At 39.9% G+C, this 26,837-nt stretch overlaps 1 protein-coding gene across 3 annotated transcripts in view; it reads right to left on the bottom strand.

Annotated features, from left to right (window-relative positions):
• Nucleotides 1–4,024: 4,024 nt before the first annotated feature.
• NPHP1 (nephrocystin 1) overlaps nucleotides 4,025–26,837 on the bottom strand; it is a 364,586-nt gene continuing 341,773 nt past the window's right edge. For 2 of the 3 annotated variants that reach the window (XM_050753025.1, XM_050753026.1), the window contains 8 exons: nucleotides 24,622–24,732; nucleotides 23,426–23,508; nucleotides 21,162–21,238; nucleotides 20,211–20,310; nucleotides 12,101–12,213; nucleotides 9,599–9,672; nucleotides 6,057–6,101; nucleotides 4,025–4,516 (listed from right to left, as the gene is read on the bottom strand). In XM_050753025.1, the coding sequence (XP_050608982.1) occupies nucleotides 4,244–4,516; nucleotides 6,057–6,101; nucleotides 9,599–9,672; nucleotides 12,101–12,213; nucleotides 20,211–20,310; nucleotides 21,162–21,238; nucleotides 23,426–23,508; nucleotides 24,622–24,732 (876 nt within the window). In that variant the 3' untranslated portion in view covers nucleotides 4,025–4,243. Of the gene's footprint in view, nucleotides 4,517–5,613; nucleotides 5,728–6,056; nucleotides 6,102–9,598; nucleotides 9,673–12,100; nucleotides 12,214–20,210; nucleotides 20,311–21,161; nucleotides 21,239–23,425; nucleotides 23,509–24,621; nucleotides 24,733–26,837 lie in introns of those variants that run through there. The other variant, XM_050753027.1, reaches the window with a different exon arrangement.

Below are 26,837 nucleotides of genomic sequence, written 5' to 3'. Positions count from 1 at the left end.
TCAACCTCCATTTTCCTGCCTATGAGACAATATAGCCCATAGCCGTTCACTTGCCATTCACTTACTATTTTTTTGAGACAGGGTTTCCCTGTCGCCCAGGCTGGAGTGCAGTGGGATGATCACAGCTCACTGCAGGCTCAACCTCCTCAGCTCAAGTAATCCTCCAACTCTGTCTCCCGAGTAGCTGGAACTACAGACCTGCGCCACCATATCCGGCTAATTTTTGGATTTTTGTAGAGATGGGGTCTCATCATGTTGCCTAGGCTAGTCTTGCATGCCAGGGCTCAAGCACCCTGACTGCCTTGGCCTCCCAAAGGTGTGAGCAACTGTGCCTGGCCCATTCACTTATCTTTATACCCATCCCTCTTTATCCAAATTGACTTGGTTACTGCATTCAAATATCAGAATTCAGAGAGCAAGTTTGAGTGTTGAGGGATACAGTGTTACGAAATCCATGTGTCCTTGAGTTTCAGGTAGTAAATGTGGCAGTTCAAATAGTGAGGGATTCATCTGAAAATGTATTTAAATCTAACTGGTCCCCAACAACAGAAAGTGGCGTTGGGAGAGGGAGAGTGAGGATAGGAAGGAACACCCGTACACTTACCATTGACTTCGTGCCTGCCACAGGGCCACTAACAGCCCTGGCCATAGTACTGTTGGAATTATTTTTTGTGTTTGGGTGATTACTGTCCACCTCATGTATTGTAAGGACAGAGATCTTGCCAGGATTGTTGTCACTCTATCTTCAAAGCCCAATGCTGTGCCTGGAGCACGGCAGGTGCTCAACACTTATTAAGTAAATGAGGAATGGACAATCGTAACACTTAGATGCAAAGTGCCCTAAGTAAGGTTCTTTCTCTGCCTCTTTGTTTTGAGGAAACAGATCACAGCAGCTAGGTGACAGCTGTCTTTGATCACCTCCACACCCCAAGAAAGCCTTCCAATTTAGAATGCTTCACACAAGAGGAAGCTGAGGCAGTTCACAGCAAAGGATATCCTATAATGCTGCAAATTGAAAAAGCCCTCAACTGGCAGAGGACACTGCTGGCTTCCTCTGTTAAACTGATAGTTTCCCAACTGCTACTGGGTTGGCAAGTCAAACTTGCTCCATTTGTACACAGGGTTATGTATTTCAACTGGTTTTATGTGAGTTGCTCTGGCCTTGCATATGAGATCCTAAAAACATTGCAGACAGACTCTACCTGCTCTTTAATATCTGCCTTTGACCCTAGACTTTCATTCCAAGCACCCAGGCAAGCGAGTTGCAACATTTTTCACCTCTGCAGACCTGACGGATATGACACTCAACCAATTAAGAGGTGGGGAGGGTGGGGAGGAGTGGGCCACATAGTTTACAGTTCAGACACCCCGCCCTGCCTGCCCTCCCATGGTTCGGGTGCGGTGAGTCCCCCTGGCCTCACAGGTGGGCACCACATGTGTGGTCACTCGGCAAAGGTCTGCTGGTGACCCTGCTGCTGCCCGCCCCCCACAACTTACTATTAATTCCGTGAGTTGCCGAAGTCATTCTCCTTGACACAGACCCATGAAGACTCATTTCCAGGATGTTTTTGGCTCCCTGACAACCTTTTCCTGTTTTGGAAGCCAGTAAGTGGCATTTAAAGTCACAGAGATTTTGTTGTTTAAAAAAAAGAAAAAGATTCCACTGACTGAAGAGAAGGTGGAGTCTCTTAACGGCAGAAATGCCCACGCCCCTGGGTCTCCCCCTTCCGTATGTACCTCACTTTCTGGCCTAAGCTTCACTTAAGCTTTTTCTCTGGTGTCCCTATACTTTCCTAATGTGTCAGAAGCTATGAAGTTGTCCACATTTGTCAGCTCATGACACATTCTCAAATGAACATGGAAGACAGTCTTGGAAAATGCATTCTAAAAAAAGCCTTCTCTTCATGTTGTACATGCACTGAAAGAAATGCACTAGCATATTCTTTCACTCAAAATGCCCCACCCCTGGCTTAACACTAAGAATAAGCCAAATGGTTAAAAAAAATAAAAAGATGGCCAAGCATGGTGGCTCTGAAATTCCAGCACTTTGGGAGACTGAGGCAGGAGAATTGCTTGAGTCCAGGAGTTCGAGACCAGCCTGGGCAACATAGTGAGACCCTGTTTCTACAATAAAAAACACAAAAATCAGCCAAGCATGGTGGCATGTGTGTGTGCTCTCAGCTACTCAGGAGGCTGAGGTGGGAGATCACCTGAGCCCGGGGAAGTCAAGGCTACAGTGAACTGTGATTGCACCACTGCACTACAGCCTAGGTGACAGAGTGAGACCTTCCTCAAAAAATAAATAAATAAAAATAAAAAATAAAAAGGTGGAGCTTAGAAATTAAAAGTCATTTCTACAGAGAAATGACTTTCACAGTGAGGAGTGACATGGGCTCATGTTCTTTCAAAAACAGGACTGCAGGGGACTAAGAGTAAGAGGAGGCAACTCAATAGGAGTAGGGAAAAGTCTCTGTCCACACTTACCACCTCCATTTGAAAGGCAAAACTGTCTCCCTGGGAGGAGGAGCTGGGGAGGGCCACGGTGCTAGAGAAGTGGGAGCACCACTTTGTAAGTGTGCCCAAGCAACTGATGGGCAAAAGGAAGGTGTTTGCCACACTCAGCCTTGTATCATGTGGTTGAGGGCAGAAGGGCACGCACAGGGAGAGATCTCCTGAAATGAGTTCCTGGAGAATGAAATCTCTTTTCCAAGGCTCAGTCCTCACTTGTCACATTTGTGGCTGGGAACCCTTTCTTTTTTTTGAGACGGAGTTTCGTTCTTGTTGCCTAGGCTGGAGTGCAATGGCGCAATCTTGGCTCACTGCAACCTTCGCCTCCCAGGTTCAAACAATTCTTCTGCCTCAGCCTCCCAAGTAGCTGGGATTACAGGCACGCACTACCACACCCAGCTAATTTTGTGTTTTTAGTAGAGATGGTGTTGGCCAGGCTGGTCTCGAACTCCTGACCTCAGGTGATCCACCCACCTCGGCCCCCCAAAGTGCTGGGATTACAGGCATGAGCCACTGCGCCTGGTCTGGAAACACTTTCATACCATGTTAATTTCTGAGACTGGGGCTCAAGGTAAATTTAGGTTAAGGGTTTAGGATAAGTTAGCTAGGATAGCCCAGAAGTTTCATAATACGACAGATCTCTAAAAATAAATGGCTCTTTTAAGGCAGCATGCCATTAAAAGAAAGTACCTCTAATGGGATTCTAATTATTTAGGTTAAACTCTTTCTCCTATTTTATTTTCATATGGAATTCTAAAAGGTTTGCACTGATGAGGCAGAACATCTTAGGCTGTTTAAAATTATACACGGTATCTTTACTTGGAATATTAGCTATGCCACTTATTAGCTGTGACCTTAGGCAAGTTACTTCACCTATTTGGCCTTGACTAGTAATAATAATAATAATAAAAAAAACAGTACCCATCTCCTATAGCAGGTGTGAGGATTAACCGGGTTAATGAGAAATGCTCAGGCACACAGTAGGTGCTCAATTAACGCAGGCTGTTACTATTTATCACTAAAAGGAAAGGCTTGGGACATTTTACCAGCAGTCACAAGTTTATCTGAAATGCAACAAAACCTGAGTACCTCATCCTTCTTCTCTGAAAGGGTGAATCAACTCCAGTCTCCAGTGCCCGAAAGTCTGTTTTTGTTCTTTTGACAGAGCACTTATTTTCTTGACTTGAAAAGGCAAAAGCGATTCTGCTTTTGTACTTAATTAGGGTAAATCACATTCAAGTATCAGACTGAATTAAGTGATACAACTTTCTCAAATGGATCACTTTAACTTCCTCTTCATTGAACAAGATACATTTTATTAACACTCATAAATTTAAATATTTTGGATACTAGACCCTTATCAGTTAGATGATTTGCAAATATCTTTTCCCATTCTGTGGGTTGTTTTTTTCACTTTCTTGAATAATCATAAATTTAGTTTTTGACAAAATCTTGCTTTTATAGAAATCTATACCATTAACTTGAGTAGCTGTTTTTGAAAAAGATATTGTTTAAATTTAGATATAACAGTATTCCTTATAAAAATTTATTTTATGGTTTTAAAAAATATTTAAATTATTGCATAAGCATTTCTTTAAAAATACGGTCCGTAGAAAGAAAAGAGTAAAACCTAAGTTGTAAAGTGACAGTAATTTTTGGTTCCATCATTTTATTCACATAATCGTGGAGGATCCATCTGATTCTGTGGGAAGCTGAGGGCTAGAGGCTGTCACCATCACACTGCATTCTTTCTCATTTCACCCAAGAAGTCATAGGTCTGCTCTGAAAGGTCAAAAGGTTCATGAATTCCGTCTGGCGACAGCAGAGCTTGGAGGGCACCCTGGTTTTCTTGGTTTTGCTTAAGGAAGTCAGTGATAACTTTCCATCGTGCAGTCTCAGACTCCTCTTCTGCCCACCTGAATGGGGGCAGGCGTGTGGAGTGGAGAAGTGGGAGCACGCAGTCATGGTAAACCAGGAGAAACGTGGACTTCAGGAACTCTTTGTCTCTCTGGGAAAACACCACCCCCACAAATAACATCGTTATTTTTAAAGTGTTAAAGTCTATGAACTGTATTAACTAAAAGCCACCTAAGACGTAGGATGGAGGGTGCCATTAGCGCCTGGCAGGTATCGGCTCTGAGCCAGCTGCTCAGGCAGGACGTGGTGCTTCAGAAGTGGAAGCAAGCAAGAGTTACACAGAGTCCAGCGGAGCAGTTCTCCCTGAGAGCCTCTACGTGGCTCCACGAGACCAGGGTGTCTCCTAAGCTCCATGGAGGGTGTCTCAACATTCTGTCAAGGTGTTGCAGTCTAATTTTGGTGATGCCAGTGTGGTGACAGGTAAATATAACTAAAACAATGCCAAGTCAGCTGTACCTACTTACTGACAGCATATCAGAGATAACTGTCATGTTATCTAAGAGAATTGTAGCAGGCGTTCTGCATGGGATCCAGAGTTGTTGGCTTATTACCAGCAATGCCTGGGATGAAGGTTGAGGGGTCCTTTGGTGATGAGGATGTCAGACCCTTCCCCGAGAAGAATGGTACAATAGCTGTACCCATGTCAACCCCTGATGCCCACAGGCCATGGTGGGAATCTCAGAGAGCACAGCAAGCTGAGGGCAGAGCTGTCCACAGGCAGCAGAGTCTACACAAAGATATCATCCATTCCACCACACATGTCCACATGAGGGCAATGTCTACAGGCCCAAGGCTGCTGTACTAGAATAGTCACATGTATGTAGATGGTACTGATCAAATGGAGGCTGAAATAAGGATACAATGTATAAACTGTTTCCCAATTTTTAGGGTTTCCAGCTCATTTGTTATTTCATTTTCCTTGTAGATAATGAATCCTTTAGATTAGGATTGGTAAAGTATAGACTATGGGCCAAATGTGGCCTGCCACCTCTTTTCATAAATAAAGTTTTATAGGAAAACACTCACATTTGGTCATTTACATATTGTCTGTGGCTGCTTTTGTGTTACAACACCAGAGCTGAGTAGCGTGACCAAGACTATAAGACCTGAAAGGCCAAAAAGATTTTCCATCTGGCCCTTCCCATTTGCCAAATCCTGGATGAGAGCAGTCAAACCACTACTCACGGATTAAAGCAAGTTCAGATTGGTAATTACCATGATTTTATAGCAATGTAAGCAGGAGCAATGCATTGTTTTCAATATATGGTACAGCTCAGGCCATTTTTTTTTCCTTCTCTCTACCTGATACAGGCTTTGAGAGGTAGAGAAGTTTTTTAAAATAAAAGAAATTTCATATACAATTGAGAGACTTTGGCTTAGAAACTTCCCCTTTATTTAAATAAAACTCAGTAATCCGAAATGGCTGTCCTGAACAAGTGCTCCTTCTCACATTAGTTAACGACCATGCATAACCCTTTTGGAATGTGTTTTTGCAGCCATAATGAAACAGTTTCCCTGGTTAAGAGGGATTGTGACTATGGCTACTTTTGCTAAAAAAGAGACATTATTCGAATGGGCAAGCAAACACCAGGTGCTGCAAATATGAAGTTCAGTGTGGAAAATCATATTACCTTCTCTGATCTTTTTAACATACTTTCTTTTTCAGCCCATGAACTCTAAAGAGCGAACAGAGATATTATATTAGTCCAAGTAGTAATAAGTCCTCACAACACTTCTGCAACTTTACTCTGTAAATAAACTTATGGACAGGGTTAAAAATGCTGTACAGATTCTAAACAAGCAAGAAGTGAATCTGTAATCAGGCATCTATTGCAAACGACCCAGCACCAGAATGACTAGGAAGATGTATCTGTGAAAGATGATGTAGAAACCCATAATTATAAATCAAAACGAACTTGAGAATAGAATAAGTGAAACACTAACACATTCACGCAAACTGTACAAACACAGCACCTGAATAATAAAATAGTATTAAGCTTTCCAAGTAAGACAGTAATGAAAATAGAAAACATTGCCAAATACCAAACTTTTCTAAAATTATCTCTGTCATGATGATGACAATGGTCAGAATGAGACAGATTGAAGTACAATTTTGTAAGTAAATATTTCTAATCTGTCCACAAGGCTTCACAGAAACTTCCTTAAATAAATAAAAACCCCAGAGTTAAATTAGTCCCACAAAAGTATGAATTTAAGACTTTCACTGTGCCAGTTCCTGGCAAACTGAACGCGTGGGTGGAACATGACCAGTCTCACGACTGCCTGTTCCAGGGTCTGGGTTCTGTGCATGTCGGTAGATATCCTCCTGTTGGCACCTGATATCATAGGTAACCTGAAAGCATCAGACCTTTCTCGGCAGGGGGGCCCTGGGATGAATATAACATATGGCACCAATAAGGAGATTCTCCATAAAATAAATGATGCATTGACAGAGCGCTTCTCGGCAGGAGATAACAGACTATGCCACTCATGAGAACATTTTGGAATGTTCATACCTATTACCACGTGAGGGGACTATGGTCCTCCACCCTATTAACCGCTGTGCCTATGGGTCCTTCAGAGTTTGAAGAGGACACTTACAGAACCGGAGTGTTTTACTAAACAGGCCAAGTGTCATTCTTATTATTATTAAAATGTCATCCACAAACTGAACTGTGCTAGGTAAGTAAACACTAGGAGGCTCACATGCTGTACATTTTAAATTTTATTAGGTTGGTGCAAAAGTAATTGTGGTTTTTGCTACTACTTTTATGACAAAAACCGCAGTTCTTTTGCACCAACCTAATAATATGGCTTAACGTGAATATCACTTAGCAAATTTGGACTTAGTGTTTGGTAAAATTTGTCTGTTTTTGTTAGTTACATGTCAATGTCCTACCTTATTTTTCATGAAGCCACCAGCAAACAGTAGGATGTTTCACTTAGAGTTACTCATCTGGGAATAGTAAACATGTTACGGGACACTATTACCTCACCAAGATCCACTTCCTTTCTTCTGGAAAAAGAAGACTATACCTCCTTTGAAGTTAAATGGACTGTATGACTGGTTTTGGCCAACGCAATCTGAGCAGAAGTGGCCCAGGCCCCTTTGGAGCAAAGGCAGTAAAAGCCCAAGAACAACTCTCCATTCTTCCTCTTCTGAAGGAAAACTGGCAACAGAGGTAGCTACTTGTTCCAGATGGTGCTGTGAGACAGCGGAGGCTCCACCAGCTTGTACCCTTGGGTGACTGTGGAGCAGCGTCTTCCACTGATCCATGCTGGATACATACCATGGGTGGGAAATAAAACTGTGCTAACCACCACAGCACAGCCGAGCTTCTCCTAAGTAACACACTATGCCATGAAGAGAAGGCGGCTCATGAGTGTAGAAACCACCACTTTCTTTTTCAAAATTATCATTATACAAATAACTCAATGTGAAAAAATTAAGAAAATGTAGATAAAATAATCCAAGATCCAGAGGTATTCACTGATACCTCTCTGGAATATATTCTTTCAAATCTTTTCACAGGCAGGTATATAAATATATCTATATTTATACTTACTATGGCTCAAATGGGGTCTTTTCACTAAATAACATGTGCACAACTTTACCCACGTGCCTTCAAGCAGCCTGTGGCACGTTCCGGGTGCACCCAGAGCTGACCTGCAGGGACAGCACTGACCGGTTCACTGCTGAGCTCCATGGCTGGCCAGGTCACTGCACGTCTCTGAGCTGTCTGCTCATCAGGGAAATGTAGATTTTAGACTAGATTGGGGTTCCTAAGGTTCTTCCTAAGAACAAGGTGCAGATTCCTGACTGTTACATACCTAGGGAAATATTCCTGTGGCCAGCACAGTGCCTTATATTAATACATAGTGGGCTCTTGTGAAATCTTTGTTGAATGAATCAGTGTATATATATGTTCTGTATAATGAATAATTATTATGAAACTAGTGACTTTACAGAAGAAAGAGAAATTCTGCATTATCTAGCTATAGTGCTAGATGAACCTATCTAAAATTACAGGAGATCATATGCACCATGAACATTTTCTTAAACATCTCTGTTGAAAATTGTCATTATTACTATTGACAACCCCCAACCCAGCCAAGCTAGCATATGAATTGGTTTCAAAGTCTAATAAGAATCTTTGGAGATGACTGAGCCCTCCTTCCATTTCTGCTGTCAGGCCCATATGGCCTCTTTTTTAGCAGCAGGAGTCACCCCCTAATATGCTCACTTCCCTCCTGCATATGTTCTGCCTCTTTGCACTTGGCAGAGTTTGCCTAAAGAAGAAACCTTCCAGGGTTACCCACCACCTACCACCGCCCGCAGCCCCACACCGACACTCAGGCTTACCTTGCCCATCTACCAACCACTCCCTTACTTGCATCTGACATACCAAGCTGGACTGTCAGCTCTATTCCTTCCTGCCTCAAATATCTGCTCATGCTAACCCTTCCACCTGCAATGTCTTCACCCCCATCTCAGCAGGTCAAAATCCTCTTGGCCCTGGCCTTTATTAGGTTCTCTCATTCAGGACCTCTCTAATGAAACGTAATTTGGATCCTTCTTTGCTGCCTTCTTTAAATCTTCAAGGTCCTGGGTTATACCTCCCCCATGGCACTTGTGATGTTACCTGTGTATCTGCCTTGCATGCATACAGCTCTTCTACTTGTTGACCCTGATGTATTAGGCTAAACCATATGAAACTGCCACTTAGAGAGGCCAAAAATGGCTGAAAATTGGAGATTTCATGTGATTTAACACCCAACAGTTATTTCAGACAGCAACAGCACACATGGAATTAAATTAAAGATGATGTGCATGCCCTGATTCTCCCCCGGAAATTCAATTGATTTATCTTACAGACCATTTTGGATTTTTGCTCTTAGGACACAATCAGTCAAGGAAAAAATGGGCATAAGATTACAATAGTGTACACAGCAGGCACTCCATCTGCTACCTGGGTCAGGGAAGGCAGCCCTTGGGAATTCATGCTAAGATGGGAAAGATGAGGACTGAGTTAACTAGACAATGGACAGGGATTGGGAGACATCATCCTAATAACAAAAAAAGGGCCTAGACCAGATGACAGAACTCATTAACACAGAGTATGTAACTGCTTCCATAAGCTAGCAGGTTTCCATTGCAATGCATGCTACCCACCCTGAGGGCATCCATCACGTCAGGCTGCTCCAAGAGCATGGGGAAGGTGGCCAGCATGGGATGGCTAATTAAATCTGAAATGCAAAATAACAGAAAGAATTTTATGCAAACTTCACTCAATGGATTTTACTGCAATAGACACAAAAATATTCAGATGAAAATTATTGTGCCAAATGATTTCTTGATAACACATCCTACACACTTTGACTTCTATGAGAGCTCAAAGCTGTCCCTTCAACCATCATTTGCCCCTATACCCATATCCTGGTGAGTTCCTGTACCAAATTAATGGAGCTTTTAGAGTGACGGCAAGGAGGCTCTGAACAGAATAAGACTAGAAAATTTTGTTCTGTGTTTTTCTTCAACTTCTCTTTCTTCCTTATGGCTGTGGCATGGTAAAAGGAATCTTCCTCTTAGAGGTAGCCCTGCTCTTGGGAGACTGAGCAGAAACCAGGAAGCATTGGGGGAAAGGAGGCAGAGGGACTGCTGCTCAGGTCTGATTCCAGTCCACCAGGGCTCAGGGAAGGACACAAACTTGTGTCTGGAGCCAGCAAACAGTGGTAGGTGAAATTGGAAGAATTAAGAATTGAGGATTCTGGCCATATGACCAAACACAGCAGGGGAGAATATTGACATTTCACAGTAGATAATGGCACATGAAAATTCTGAGAAAAAAAGCACACCAGGAAAGACATGTCTTAGTCTGTTTGCACTGCTGTAGTGGAATACTTGAGACTGGGTAACATAAACAAAGGAAAATTATTTCTCAAAGTTCTGGAGGCTGGGAAATCCAAGATCAAGGTAATGGCATTTAGTGTCCGGTAAGGGGCATCTTACAACATCCTCCAGAGGGGAGGAACACTGTGTCATCATGTGGCTGAAGGCAAAACAGTAAGCGAGACAAATTCCCTTGTCAAGCTCTTCTGTAAGAGTCTCTAATCCCATTCATAAGGCAACAGCCCTCATGGCCTATCACCACTCAAAGGCCCCACTTTTCAATACCATTACATGGGTAACATATGAATCTTAGATGAGACACATTGAAACCAGAGCAGACACTTTTGAAATGGCAAGGGCAAGGTATTCTATAATCTGGTGTCCTCAGTAGAGAAAAATTCATTCTTTAGATATTATTAGGATATTTTATTCTAATGATTAAATTCAAACGAAGTCAACAATTCTGAGTAAACTTCTTACCTATTGGGAAAACTAACAAGCCTTATCCTCTTTAAGAAGTCATATCATTCATGAAGTTTCTCAAGAGTCATCAAAATGAATTCAAAGGCAATGGTGATTAAAAGGCTTACCTGTCCTCTCCCTTAGAGTTATAATGATTCCTTGGAACTTTCTGTGCTTCTCTGCCTTTGAGTTCCACTTCTGCCTATATATCCAGGTGATAAGTCCCTGGGAGAGGACTTCTACCTATGAATGTTATTTGTCCACAAGTGCTAAGCCTCTCACTCACTCTGCTCCATCCATACTGGCCTGCCTCAATTTCAAGCCCTCCAACACATGCATGTCTTCTTTCCTTGGGTCTTCAGACCCAAGGAAATGCTGGCCACTCTACCCAGAAAGAATCCTTCCCCACACACTTCCCTCATAGGTCTAATTCCTCTCTCACATCTTTTGTTAAATATTACTCACTCAAAGAAGCCTTTCCTTGCCCTACACATTAATCAAGTCTTCCCAGTGCATGCTCTCGTTGCATATTTTCCTTCACAGCACTTACTTCAAAAAGGTGGCATGGATTATTCATGTAATTATGTGTTTGAGGTCTGGGACGCCTATGCCTGTCTCATTCACCACTGGGCCTAGCATAATATCTGGCACATACCAGGTACTCAGTACATATCTGGTTACTGATTTACTTAATTGAAAGAAGAGCCAATAAAATTAAACCGTTTTTCTTTTTGGAGGCAATTATTATAACACATGCATTTCTCTTTGTAGGTTCAATCATGTATGGCAACTCATTGATTTTTAAAATTATTTTTTAACATTTTACTTGGTAAAAATTTCAAACGTACAAAAAAGTTTCAAGAATAAAGACAGTACATAGGACACCCAAATACTCCGTATCTGGATTCACCAATTTAAACTAATCCATTTGATACTTACACTTCATGCACTAAGGACCAGCTATTTTGGTTGAGTTTGGTTTCTCTTCAAAATGATGATGTGCACACCAAACACATGGGAAAAAACAGATTACTCAGAGACATTAAAGGAAAATATGCCTATATCTGACTCGGGATCTCAAAACTCTAGAATCTGAAATGTGAAAATGCGTATGTTTGAAAGAACTGAATATGTGTTGAATTCACAAAGCTCAATGCTTTGGATCCGAGGATGTCCCATAAGTAACGTATTAACATTAATGCTGTTCTAAATATTTTATTCCAAAAGTCACAATCAGAAACAGAAGATACAAGATGGTATAGGTTACGTTTACTCAGAGCATGAAGCATCACTGCACAAAAGGAAACGGCAAAGCCCACTCACCAGTACTTTGCAAGCTCATCCTGTCTTTCAGGAGCACATCTCCAAGAATTTGTCGATAAAATATCAACAAGTGAACAGAACACATACTTCCAATTAATGTTTCCGGCAGTAGACTATTAAAGAAGAAAAAAATGTATTCATCAGACAATCCCCTACAATCCAACCTATAATGTTTTGATGTATATTACTTTAATAAACAGTCCCAAATTTTGCTTCATTACTGGAACACATTTTTAACTATTTAAAGAAAAATTTCTACTACAATTAGGCCACATTATATTTCAGATAACTTTTTTTATTTGTTTACACTTTCAAGTCTCAACTCTGTGTTGCCATTTTTGTGCTTCCATGTTAGCATATATACCGATGTTAAATGTCAAATAAAAAAGGGAAGCCACTAATTATATGTTTTGGAAAGAAGGGGACTAGTCAGTCACAAGCTTAAACAAGGGCATGTGGCTGCCATGCCTGATTTGGCGAATGCAGAGGAAATACAAATTCAGGCTGTTCACAGTACTGGGTGGAACATGGGAGGGTGTGACAGACCTGGAATAAGTCCTGACTTTGTCACTTCTTAGCTATGTGACTTTAAATTAATTAATTAATCTCCTTGTGCTTTGGTTTCCTCATTTATTGGATACCAATAGTAATACCTGCATTTCAGAAGGTTACTAAAGGGATTAAAATGAAGTAAGTGTGGGCTGGGCATGGTGGCTCACACCTGTAATCCTAACACTTTGGGAGGCCGAGACGGGTGAATCACTTGAGGTCAGGAGTTCGAGACCAGCCTGGCCAACATGGTGAAACCACATCTCTGCTGAAAATACAAAAATTAGCCAGGTGTGGTGGTGGGCACCTGTAATCCCAGCTACTCAGAGGCTAAGGCAGAAGAATCCCTTGAACCTGGGAGGTGGAAGTTGCCGTGAGTCGAGATCGTGCCACTGCACTCCAGCCTGGGTGACACAGCAAGACTCTGTCTCAAAACAAAGCAACAATAACAACAACAAATGAAGTAAGTACAGAGTGCTTAATGTAGTGTCTGGTATATAATAAGGGCTAAAAAATAGAAAATAATTCAATATTGAAGTTAAATTGGTATCGGTTTGAAATAGATTGCTATAACCTTAGGATGTTGTATGTAATACCAAGTTAAGTTGGTATTAGTTTAAAATAGATTGTTATAACTTTACGATGTTATATGTAATACCATGGTAACCACAAAGAAAATAACTAGAATATTTTCCAATGGAAAGTAAAAGGGAATCAAAATTTGTCACTATGAAAAATCAAACACAAAGGAAATCAGTGAGGGAGGAAATTAAGAACAAAAAAAGCTATAAGATAAGAAGGAAATGAGTAATAAAATGGCAAAAGTAAGTCCTTTTCTATTAGTAATCACTTTAAATGTAAATAAATTAGACTCCTCAATCAAAAGATATAGATTGGCAGGATGCACTAAAAAAGCAAGATTTAATTATATGCTATCTATAAGAGACTCACTTTAGACTTAGGACACTCATGGCTAGAAAGTGAAAGAACAGAAAAAAAATATTTCATGTAAATAGCAACCAAAAGAGAACATGTTTAGCCATACTACTATCAGACAAAATAGACTCCAACCCCCCAAAAAAGTTACAAGAGACAAAGAAAGATATTGTACAATCATAAAAGAGTCAATTCAGAATATACAACAATTATACACATATATGCACCAAACATCAGTGCTCCTAAATATATGAAGCAAACACTGACAGAATTGAAGGGAGCAATACACAGATCTATAATAATAGAGAAGATTTCAATATCCTACTTTTGATACGGTATAGAACAATGAAACAGAAAATCAATTACACTGTAGACTAATTGGATCTAGCCGACATTTACAAAACCCTCTACCCAGCAACAGCAGAATACACATTTTCCTCAAGTGTACATGAGATAATTCTCCAGGAAAGACCATATGTTGAGTCACAAAGTAAGTCTTAATAAATTTAAAAAGATTGAAATCATACAAAGTATCTTTTTTCAATCATAATGAAATGAAACTAGAAATCAAAAGCAGAAGGAAAACTGGAAAACACATAAATATGTGGAAATTAAACACACTCAAACAACCAACGGCTCAAAGAAGAAATCTCAAGAGAAACTAGAAAATTTCTTGAGAAATGAAATGAAAACACAACATATCAAAACATAAGATACAGTGAAAACAGTCCTAAGAGGGAAATTTATAGATATAAATACTTACATTAAAAAAGAAGGAAGAGCTCAAGTCACCAACCTAACTTTATGCCCTAAGGAACCAGAAGAATAAAACTAGCAGAAGGAAAGAAATAATAAAGATTAGGTCAGAGATAGACAAAATAAAGAATAGAAAAACAATAGAGAAAATCAATGAACGCAAGAGTCTGTTCTTTGAAAAGATGAACAAAACTGACAAACCTTTAGTGAGAATGACTAAGGAAGAAAGACTCAACTAAAATCAGAAATGAAAGAGGGGATATTACTATTGAGTTTATAGAAATAAAAAATGTGTAAGAGAGTACTATAAATAGTTGCATGCCAACAAGCTGGATAACCTAAATGAAATAGGCAAATTTCTAGAAACACACAACCTAATAAGGCTGAATCACAAAGAAAGAGAAAATCTCAATAATAATTAAGGAGATTGAATCAGTAATAAAAAAAAAATCTCCTGATAAAGAAAAGCCCAGCATCAGATGGCTTCACTGGAAAATTCTACCAAACCTTTAAAGAAGAATTAACATCAATTTTCCACAAACTTTTCCAAACAACTGAAGAGGAATAAACACTATCAAACTCATCATGAGGTCAGAATTACACTGGTAAAAAAGCCAACAATACTATAAGAAAAAACAAAACAAAAAACTACAGGCCAATATTCCCGAATATTGATGCAAAATCTTCAACAAAATAGTAGCGAAGTGAATTCAACAGCACATTAAAAAGCTTGTACACCATGACTAAGTCAAATTTATTAATGAAATGCATCTTCTATCAAAAAGGAAGATGTCTTTGGGCTGAGAAAAACCACCAAAGATTCAAAAAGAGATCTTTTTGTAAATTAATCCTTTATCTTAATTCCTAAGATTATATTTTTAGAAGAGAAAATCATCACAGAGCTAATAATCAGTCTTCCAGCCTGCTGGAAGAGAACAGAATGAATGTGACCACTGTTCTGAAGTAAGAGCAGTGGATTCCACAAGTAATTAAGTTTCATGGAATTAAAGAGGTATCCTTGACCACTCTTTAAATCCTGAATTTCTGGAAGCATCTGAAAATATAATACAGGTTCTCTTAGCACAGTTATATTGATATACAGCATTTGATACATAAAGTCAGAAACTGTCTTTTTCCAACCCGGCTAAATTCTGATCCTGTACACATTTGACCTACATTTTAAAGACTGGAGGCAGGGGACCATTTCAGCTGCCTCAGTGTCACCACATGCTTTCTCAGGGATCAGGCTGTGATTCTGGGTTGTTCTAGGACCATGGACATGTTCATGAGCAGGGAGCAGAACAACCTTAGTTCATGAACAACATGTTCATGCTCTGCCCGTTGGTCCACGGTCCCACTACACAGTGTTTCAGCTGCATGCCCAGCTCAGGGCTCATGATGAAGAACAGCCATGGTTTTGCCAGGGAAAGGGGTGGGAACTTCCTTCCTTCTGCTTGGCCCTCTCCTTTTCTGGTAGACCTGCCTGCTTTGCCTGGCAGGCACTGGTCCACCCAGTGTGGGCACTCCTTTCCTTCTGGCACCTTCTCACAACATGAAGCAACGCTGCTTGCCCTTTATTAAATTTTCTTTAGGAAAAGCATCCGATTTTCCCAAACTTAAGATGACTAGAAAATTCTGGGCTGCTAAAGGTTAGCTGAATTAAGTAAGTAAAAATATCCTTCCTCCTGAATTCACATGTAGACCAGCAAATTCTGGTGGCAAATTTCAATGAACACAATGAATGGGCCTCAAGTATTCAAGCAACTAACATTATTACCTTATTTATTTTTAGCAACAATATAAGGAAAGTAAAAGAGAAAAAAAGATGGAATTCATCAAAAAAGAAAGATAATGAATTTATAGCAAATTTACACACACACACACACGCAACCTACTTCTACAGATCAGGGTTTCTTGATATTTAGAACTCATGTACTGGAAATCTGAAGTCAAATTCTGGGCTTTCCCTCCTCAGGGGTTTATACACATGCCTTTGTTCAAATCACATCGAGTTCAACCCTTTCGAAAAACAGCTCCAAAAGACAAATCTTGGTGAAACTGAAGCATCTATTTGCTCTCTTTTTCTTATGTTGACAAGGTCACCATGATCACAACTGACTCCACAAAACAAGACTGCCAAGACCTGTGAGCAGGACTCTGGTGCCATTGGTCTACACTGAATAATTCACATTTTCACATGTGAATTTTCATCTTTTCACTTCCAAAAGATACACATGTGTAGGACTGTTGGCTGAGTCAAAGAGGGCAGTGTAAAGGCAAACAGTAAGGGCACTGGGTAAAAATGGGCACTAATGCAAACTCTAACTAGGCTTTTTGCCCTTGGCCTTGTCTCCATTGTCTTATGTCCTTTGACATCATGGAAAGAGCCCTTGTCCTTTCTCCTTTGAGCAGCGAAGTTTGCATAAACAAAGGTGAAGTTTGTAAAGAAGGGAGGGTGAAGATGGAGGTGGGGCGTGCCTTTGAAGGAGAGGAGGAGAAGGACTACTGGTGTCATTACCTGTCTTGTTCTCCCATCCACTGAAGGTTTCAGGTCAGGGGAAGAGAGGATGCTGAAATGAATCAGTCCTGCCTCAGTCTCCACCTCCAGGGTGCTCAGGCTCAGTGATGTCCAAAAGGGCGCAGGCTGGTGCCTAGCCTCTTACCCTGAACCCACAGCACAGCTCCACCCCACCCCCTGACTATGAAACCAAGGCCCAGGGCCTCTGGTTTCACTGTCCATGAGCTGGTTTCTGTGCAAGCCAGCCTGGAGTTGCACCAGCAGTGTGTCCCAACTCACGTTTGAAATTCCCAGGAGTATATATTTTGGGGTCATGCAAAGTGGAGAGGCAATTTCAAGCTAGCACTCAAGTCTCTCTGTGGAAGAGCACACACCAAGATGAGGCAGAGGGAGGCCAGGGACAGGTGGAGGCTGTGCAGAGGTCCTGAAGAGTATACTTTTACACTAGCAGGGAGAGCTCTGCATTGAAATTATTTCACAAACATTTTTCGGGTGCCTATTCTGTACTGTAATGAAACAAATGATGCAGTCCTGAGGTATGGAGGACAAGGACACAGGACCTTTAAGAACCCAGCATACAGAAGAGCATTCACTGCTTAAGAAGAAGGGGCTGCCTTGCTAACTTCTGCACAACACAGTCCAACTTGATCTTGAGGTCATACAAAGTATCTGAAAACCAGTATTTGGGGCCAAAGAAACGCTATTAAGAGCTATACTTGAAAGACATGCATGGGAGTGCTTCCGGACTCTTGGAAGCTTATTAACAAGATGAGTAGTGGGGAGGCCAAAGATGCAGGAAGAATGGGGCCAAACAAGATTTGGCTTTTCTTTCACAAAGACTACTACTGTGCTGCTTTCTTTCTAATCTTGAAAAATAACAATTTTCCAAGGAAAGACTGGCCAAAAAAGAAGATTTACAGGCTCTATGAACATCCAAGGGGGAAAAAAGCTAAGAGAGTAAATACTACCCACAAACACATTATTAATGGCTATTGAAAGATTGAACTGTTAACACTATAATTATAAAATAAATTTCAGTAGTAGTGGTAAGAACAAGGGATATTTAAGCTAAGACTATGATCTGGAATGAGAAAAACCATTCAGAGGAGCATGCCAAGTCTTCACTGACTTCCCTACTTCTTAATAATCTGTGAGCGATGAGCAGGTCATGGTGGGACAGTTCAACTGCAACAGTCTCTGTCCCATACCATGCTCTTCCTTCCCCCTCTTGTCCTCGTGCCTCCTCTGTGGAGCTCCTTTCCTCTGCATCTTCCCAGTCCTTCAAAGGTGATTTCAAATGTCCTGATTTTACCAGCTACACATCTTCATTTGAACAAATTTTATGATATAGCACCATCTACCTGGCTTTATATTTACATGTATCTATATATAAGACAATTATAGTAGTAAATAATTATAGCTAACACTATTGTGTTAGTTACTATGTGCCACACACTGTAAATACTGGCTAAGTGTTTTATATGTTTTCTTTCCATTAAACCTCACTACAGCTTTATGGGGTTGATATTATGATGTCCATTTTAAAGATATAGACATTAAGACCCTGACAGAGATGTTAAATGACTAGTCTAGGAGGGTACTGAGTGAGAAACTGATAGATCTGAGATTTTATTAGTTTACAAACTCCCTGAGGAAACATGTAAATTTAAAACACCATGAGAAACCACTACTCTCATTCATTAGAATGGCCAAAACAGAAAAACTGATCATATCAAGTGCTGTCAAGAACATGGAGTAATTGGAACTCTCATACATTGCTAATGAGAGTGCAAAGTGGTACAGTCATTTTGAAAACAGTTCGGTAGTTTCTTATAAAGTTAAACTCCATACGTCCCAGTAATCTCACTCCTAGGCATTTATACCCATGACAGATGAAGACATATATCCACATGCAGAAAATTTGTATACAAATGTTTAAAGCAGCTTTATTTATAATTGCCCAAACCTAGAAACAACCCAACTGCCCATCAACTTGTGAATGAATAAACACATTGCAGTGTATCTATCGAAGGGAATTCAGATGCTTCTCAACTTATGCTGGGTTATGTCCCCAGACACCCATCATAAATTGAAAATATCATAAGTTGAAAATAATATCGTAAGTTGAAAATGCATTTAATACACCTAGCCTTTTCTATTTTTTTTTTTTTTTTTTTTTTGAGTCAGGGTCTCACTCTGTTGCCCAGGCTGGGGTGCAGTGGCACCATCACAGCTCACTGCAGCCTCAACCTCTTGGGCTCAAGCAATCCTCCCACCTAAACTTCCCAAGTAGCTGGGACTACAGGTGTGCATCACCATACCCAGCTAATTTTTTTTTTGTTGTTGGTACAGATGGTGTCTTGCCATGTTGCCCAGGCTAGTCTTGAACTCTTGGCCTCAAGCAATTCTACCATCTCGGCCTTCCAAAATGCTGCAATTATAGGTGTGAGCCACCATGCCCAGCCTACAACTAGCCTATTGAACATCAGAGCTTAGATAGGCCTACCTTAAACATGCTCATAACACATTAACCTACAGTTGGGCAAAATCATCTAATACAAAGCCTATTTTGTAATAAAGTATAAATATCTCATGTAATTCATTGAATCTGTACTGAAATATAGTGTCTACTGAATGGGTTTTGCTTTTGCACCATGGTAAATCTGAAAAATCTTGAGTAAGTCAGGGACAGTCTGTACTATTTAGAAGAAAAAGGAACAAACTACTGGCACATGCAATGGCATGGGTAAGTCTCAAATGCACTAGGCTAAGTGAAAGAAGCCAGACTCAAAAGGCTCCCGAGTGTTATGATTCCATTTGCATGACATTCTGGACAAAGCAAAACTGCTGGGAAAGAAAACAGGTGTGACTGCCTGAGGCTGGGGCTACAGAGCTGACTACAAAGGGGCATGAGATAACTTTTTAGAGTGAGGGAAAGTTCTCTATCTTGACTATAGTGGTAATCACAAGACAGTATACATTTGTCAAAACACAAAGAACTATAAACTAAAAAGAGTAAATTTTGCTGCATGTAAATTATATCTCAATAAACCTGACATTAAAAAAAGTTCCCTGAGGGTAGAATCATGCATTGGTAAGCCCCATTTAGTCAAGTCTTCTATTTACTAGTGAGCTGAAATGACAGATTTGGTTAGAAGAGCTAACTAGTAAATAGAAGAGTAAGCTAATTTCAGCTTTGTAACCCATTTCCCTTCTGACCTTTGGAGAATTGAAGAGGACAAAACTATTATAACAATAGACGGCTAAATAGGAGGAGAAGCCAAAAGCAGAGATGGTCTCCAAGTGCTGAATGATCCCAAATTCACTGCACAGGTAAAAGCAGGTACTAACCTTAGTACATTTCTCGATCTTCTGTTCAAGGATCTCAGTTTCACTAGAAGTTGAGGCTGCCTTCTCATTGCCATCATCTGGTAGAAAACACTGCCATGTGCTTTTAAGAAAAATCAAAAATAACTCATGAAACTTTAAGTACTTGAGACAGTGAGTATAATAAAACAAGTATTTCATGAAAATATACCATCCAGTAGTGCTGAATTGAATGAAAGGCAAGAGTCACCCATATACCCTAAATGAGCTGAGAGACCTCCCTAAGGGCACAGGATTGTTTGCTAAATCAGATGAGTTACAGCATTACTGCTGCCAGATTACAAAGGAAAACAGCATATCTGACTCCAGGTAGAACCAACTGCATCCCAGACCCCAAACTCCTTTCTATTCCAAGAAGGCAGGAATAGCATTGTGGGGGCAGCGGAGGTGGCGTGTCCTGAATCACCAAACAAGTAGAGGGGTGGCTGAGGAGTGGAAATGGAATTCCAAATCTGCCAGGCTCTGAGCCCCATGAGGCAATGACCATATCAGTCTTGCTCTTCATTCTCCCATTATCTAGCACAATGCCTGGTTAATGAACATAGTAAAAGATGCTCAATATTTCTAGAGGGCAATTTGGCATGTATATTAGTGTTTCAAATGTCTGCATCCTTTGACCTAGCAACAGGCAGTCTCTGTATTAGTCACAAGTATCAGTTCAGTGGTCAGTGAAAAGGAACTAATGTACTAATTCTCATTCTTCATGATTTCATTCTTCATGATTTCTTAGAGTCTCATATGTGTTACCAAGACAATAAGTACTTAAAAATGATTAAAATTTTTCTATGAAATGACATATTTTTAAAAGAGTGAATCCAAGTAAAAACTGCTATGCTTATTAGAATGTAGCTACCTCTTGGATGCTTCTATTCGTTCAATCTTTAAGGAAAGGAAGACAACACATGAGAGCCATACCTCTTCTGGATACTGAAGGGTCCACGTCAACACCTTTTTCATAAGGAGTACCACCATTCAAGAAAAGCTCATAAGTTCTATAAAAGAATAACATACAATGACAGATAGAAGCTGTGGACATTTAGAAAACACTGGAGTCAGTAGTTAAACATTTTTTAGCACTAATATACTCACAGACATTTCATTTATGCCTCACTGGTAAATGAAAAGAATAATTGTTGATCCCTCCATGAGGTACTATCTGGGCTAATAAACAGTCTTTCTTCCTAATTATAAGCGCAGAAAATTATCTTTCCTAACTATGCACTGTAGAAAATACATTTTTCCTTGAAAATGAGAAAAATTAATTCAAGTCATTAAAGTGTTCAGACCTTAATGACTTATGTTAATGACAAGTGATTGTTTTTTAATGTATTTTTCAAATGTGTTGAATCATTATTTGAAATGAGGCCATTATGAACTTATATTATTTTTAAAATATAAAAGTAATATGTAGATTGTTATAAAAAGTTTGAATGGCAGAGGAATGATAAGTAAAAAGTGAAAAAATCCCGCCCCATGCCTTCTTCTCTAGTTTGGTTAATCTCCTGCCCTATCTTTTTCTATGAAAATGCAAACAAATGTATAAACACGGTGAACTTCAAAACTAACACATGCTTCAAAACTAACATACTACATGCTTTTCTTTTGAAGTCACATACTAAGTGTAGAAAGAAGAAGGTAAAAGAGCCCTTTAATTGTACTGCACCACCTTCTCAATTCTGCTCCTCAGAAGTAAATTCTGGGAACAGTTTTGCTTTGTTTTGTTTTTGCTTTTTTTGAGGCAGAATCTCGCTCTGTCACCCAGGCTAGAGCGCAGTGGCATGAAAACTGCTCACTGCAGTCTCGACCTCTTCGACTCAAGTAATCCTCCCAGCTCAGCCTCCTGAGTAGCTGGGATTACAGGCGTGTGCCACCATGCTTGGCTAATTTTTTTATTTTTGTAGAGACAGGGTCTCACCATGTTGCCCAGGCTGGTCTCTAACTCCTAGGCTCAGGTGATCCTCCCGCCAAGGCCTCCCAAAGTGCTGAGACTGTAATCATTGTGAGTCACCTCACCTGGCCCACAAATAGTTTTTAATGACCAAAAGTGGAGTCGCAGTATTCAAAATATTCTGCAACTTTTTCCATATACTGATACACTGAAAATGTGTCTATATTAATACACAGAGCTCTACCTCATTTAAAAAAATAGCTGTGACTTCACTTTCAGAAAGATGGAATAGATATACAATTCCTTATTTCTTCCACTAAGCACAACTAAAAACCCTGAGCATATTAAAAGACAAAAACAAAAAAGCAAATAACAATCACAAGAAACCTGGCACCCCGGGTAATGCACCCTCCAGGATGATGTCAAAGGACTTGTAGAGTCAAGACTACTACCTCTGCCCAATGGCAAGGAGGCCACATAAGGTGCATTATCTAAATTAATCCTCACAACAAGCCTTTGGAGTAGGAATTATTACAGTCTTCCAGATTAAAGATGGGTGAAATTCAGACTTGGAAATGTTAAGAAATCCACCTACAGTTACACGGGTAGAGCTGGGACTGGAGCCCAAAATTTTATAATCCAAATTTGGGATCTTAATCACCATCCTACTGCCTGCCCATTTGTGTCCCTTCTTGAATTTCTTGTTTATATCCTAGATTTAGATCTTTCTTTTCCTCCATTTTAAAATATGGATTATCTTTTTCTCATTCATTTTTGAGAGTTCCTTTTATATTAGGGATAATGGTCTTCTAACTCTTCTGTACACATTGCAGTATTTGCTTCCAGTCTGCCTTTTGATGTTAAAGTTTAAATCATTTACCGTGGTTGCCACTATGATTTCAATGTCCCACCTACAGAGGAAGGGTGGAGACTCACAGAGGACCTCTGGACTCTGGACTTAACTTCCCCACTTTTTGAAGACAACTAGGCTCTGTTTTCGGCATGGTGAAATGTGTTAATACCATAGGAAATTACTGAAAGAATATTCTCAGCAGACAGCTAGTGCAACCATCTTTTAAAATACTTCTTCTCTAGGAGTCATTTCCTCTTCCTTAGGATGAGACTGTGTGTGCTGTTTCCATACACCACCTAAACAACACTCAAGTCAACATTAAAGGCCCTCTCCCCAAAAGTTATTGGCATGCTCACAGAACAAACCTGAGGCATCTAGAGTCTAAAAAGTGAATTGTTACAGAAGTATTCATTCGTTAGGAATATATAGCCAACTTACTTTGCTGGAATAGGAACTCCACTGGCATCAAAAAGTTTAAGAAACACCCAGCCACAACTTAACTCTCCTCTTTCTCCAGTTGACTAGAAAATAAGACAAGTATATGAAATTTAAGGTCTGAACCCATCAAATTTATAAGCACATACCAAGTCCTTTTAAAGGAACAAAATAAGTATTCACCTTTAGAACTAAAAAGTTCTTCACAAGAAAACAAAATGAAACATAGTAGAGTCCCATTTTGCCTGCGGGTCAGATATTAAAGGCAGTATATCAAGTGACAATCATATTTTGTCAAAATTGCTCGCGAAAATCCCTTAAACCAATGATGTGGCAACTGTTGCCACTGTCTCTTGACTGATATAAGCATTTTGTGGAGTGATCTCAAATCACATCAGTACTACATGGGATTATGAACCTTTGTTTCACTGACAGAATGCAGATATTAATCATTCAAGGGCTTTTCTGCTTGGAATTTTACCCCCACCGTCAGTTGCTAGAGGCCCCCAAGGCTTCCTCTGGGGGGCCTGCTCCTTTCCCCAGGCCTACCCCCTCCACAATACATATGGATGAATTTGCCTTAAACAAATGAATGGACAGTGTAATACCATTAATGTAACATCTCTATAATGCTCTCTGGGTTACCATGAGGTCAAGTACCTATACTATACCTATCAAGCTATTATTAGTATGTGGAAACATTTCATTGCTAGCACAGAGCTGCACCCACTGGTTCAGTAGTTTATATGACATAAGTTAACCCAAATTCCTGGTGTTCGCTTTATAAAAGTCACTACTCTGCCAAGTCCCTTAATTAGAAACCTTAGTTACAAGGCTAAGTATACTCTGCTCCTGGAGGACAGAGGTGAACCATGGGGCTGGGATGCCAGTGAGCATCTTTTATCACTTTCTGCAAAGTCCCATCCTTTTCGAATTTTTATTCTTTAAAAGCACTGGAGTTCACTCAAGCTATAAATGTGAATAAATACTCTTTTATTTTAAATGCTATGAAAACAAATCAGCACACATAAAATTAGAATCACTAGCATTCTCATTCCTCAAGGGATTAAAATTCTATTACACATAAAGACCCCAAGGATTTCCTTGTCAATAGGCACTTTTTTTTTTTTAATAGGCACATTTTTTAACCTTCCCTTTTAACTGATACATTAGAAAGCCTTATCTTTCAACAGACATACATTGCGAATATAAGAAATTCCAAGTTCAAATAATATTCCAACATCTGGAGATGCAGAATTGGACCTGATAAAGCAATCACCATCAAGCAAACATGGCAAGATGCGACTAACCTGAAATGATAAAGAAATTACAGTTATTGATTAAAAATAAAAAATGGGAGGAAGGGGGTTTGACATAGTTTGAATAAATGTCCCCACCAAATTTCATGTTGAATTGTAATCATAATGTTGAAGGTGAGGTCTGGTGGGAGGTGTTTGGGTCACGGGGGCAGATCCCTCATGGTCTGGTACTGTCCTCACCATAGTGAGTTTGTTCTCAGGAGATCAGTTTTTTTTAAGTGTGTGGCACCTCCTTCCTCCTTCTTGCTCCTGCACTGTCATGCGAGATGCCTGCTCCCCCTTCACCTTCTGCCATGATTGGAAGCTTCCTGAGGCCTCCCTAGAAGCTGAGCAGATGCCTGTGCCATGCTTCCTGTACAGTCTGCAGAACCATGAGCCAATTAAACCTCTTTTCTTTGTAAATTAACCAGCCTGAGGCATTTCTTTATAGCAATGCAAGAACGGCTTAACACAGGGTTTCAGCCCTATTTGTTAGTAAATAATTTATGCCTTTGCATTATAATAAAAGTCTTTTAAGAAAACAAAAAGCAGATGGACTGAATTCATCTGCACCAATTATTATAAATTTTAAAAATTTAACTTCTCTTTTAAAGGGAAAATACCTTTACCTTCACTTATCCTTTGCTTAGAGTAGAGGCTAATAGTACTGTGCCTAGGTCTCCAGAGGTGTTACAAATAATAGTTTATAGACATTATAAGATATTTATATCAACCACTGTTCTTTGTAAACAGAACAAAAATTCAAGACTTAATACACATATTTGCTCAACTTTCCTGATGTGTGCCTTCTGAATTTTCATTTCTCTTCTCTTTTGCTCATTCAATTCCCTTTCCCCAGACAATCGTATCCCTCCCTTCTTTGCTGTAAAATCTATCCATCCTTCAAGATCTAGTTTCTCTTCTAGAAAACTTTCCCTGAGCCAAAGGACTAGAATTAACTTTACCCTCCTGTGTGCTTCCAAAGCACCTGGAGCTCCAAAACCATTACAATCTGCCTGAGTGGTAGTTACCAACAGTACTCACCCCACACGGCTACTCTGATTAAATAAGGTAAGTATATAAGAGCCTGGCACAGGGCCTAGCACACAGTTAGGGTTCCAAAAATAGACGGTATTGTTTTTCTTCATGTATGTATTTTCCCCTACTAATTTTGCTGGAATAAGAACTCCACTGGCATGAAAACGTTTCCACATGCCTAGGAAAAAATGCTTGCACATAATAGATATTTAATTTCATTCAACACAATAACACATACTCCCAACAGTTCTTCTTTCTACCCCAGGAAAAATATTTTAAAATTCTACCCTAAATACTTCACATATACAGAGATGCAATAACAGAATTGTGAAGTACTGTGCCAAAAGAGAAGCTGTGCTTCTCACCGGAGGAAGGGTGCTAAGAAGATCAAGATGGAATTTTAGGAGGTGTGCTCTCAACAAGTGTAGACAGGCACAGCACACAACTGAGGTGGCTGGCCTCATCCACACCCTGAGTCCTCTCACTGGACCTCCATCTTGCCTTAAGATCTTTTGATGCAATAAGAGGAAAGGTAACTAAGGGTTTTTAGGATGCAGTTATACAAGGGAGTTAGCTGTGGGAAGGAAGTAAATACTGAATTAATGAGACCTTGGAGGTAGATGAAAGTATGTAAAATAAAATATAGACAATTGATATTATAAAAACAACATGAAGACATCCTTGTCCTCCCTACATCTATGCAATGCTGACTTAGTGGTTTAAACCCACCTAACGCCATTCCAGTCTTGACAGTATGTGGGTGTAATGTAGCAGTCCCTTAGGCGTCATCCCTGACTTTATCTGAAGAAAGCACAGCTTTTATTAGCACAGTTGGAAGATTTCATCTTTGAAAAACACCCCACTTCCTAAATGTTATCTTTATGTTTTCATTTTTCATCAAATGAGAATTTTCTAAAAATGAACCCTGAAACTGATTGAATGGGATGATTCATAGGAATTATAACATCGGTGAGTCAGAAACATGAGTAATTTTTATCAATGTCCTCAAAGAACACCAAAGAATATAAAGATTTTTATCTGTCCCCACATATTCTGTGCTATTTATAGAAATATGAATA

This window comes from Macaca thibetana, chromosome 13 (genome assembly GCF_024542745.1).
Source record: "Macaca thibetana thibetana isolate TM-01 chromosome 13, ASM2454274v1, whole genome shotgun sequence".
In the NCBI taxonomy this organism is placed as follows: Eukaryota; Metazoa; Chordata; class Mammalia; order Primates; family Cercopithecidae; genus Macaca; species Macaca thibetana.
The sequence above is the reverse complement of the archived record's forward strand: the minus strand, read 5'-3'. Positions and strand labels throughout refer to the sequence as shown.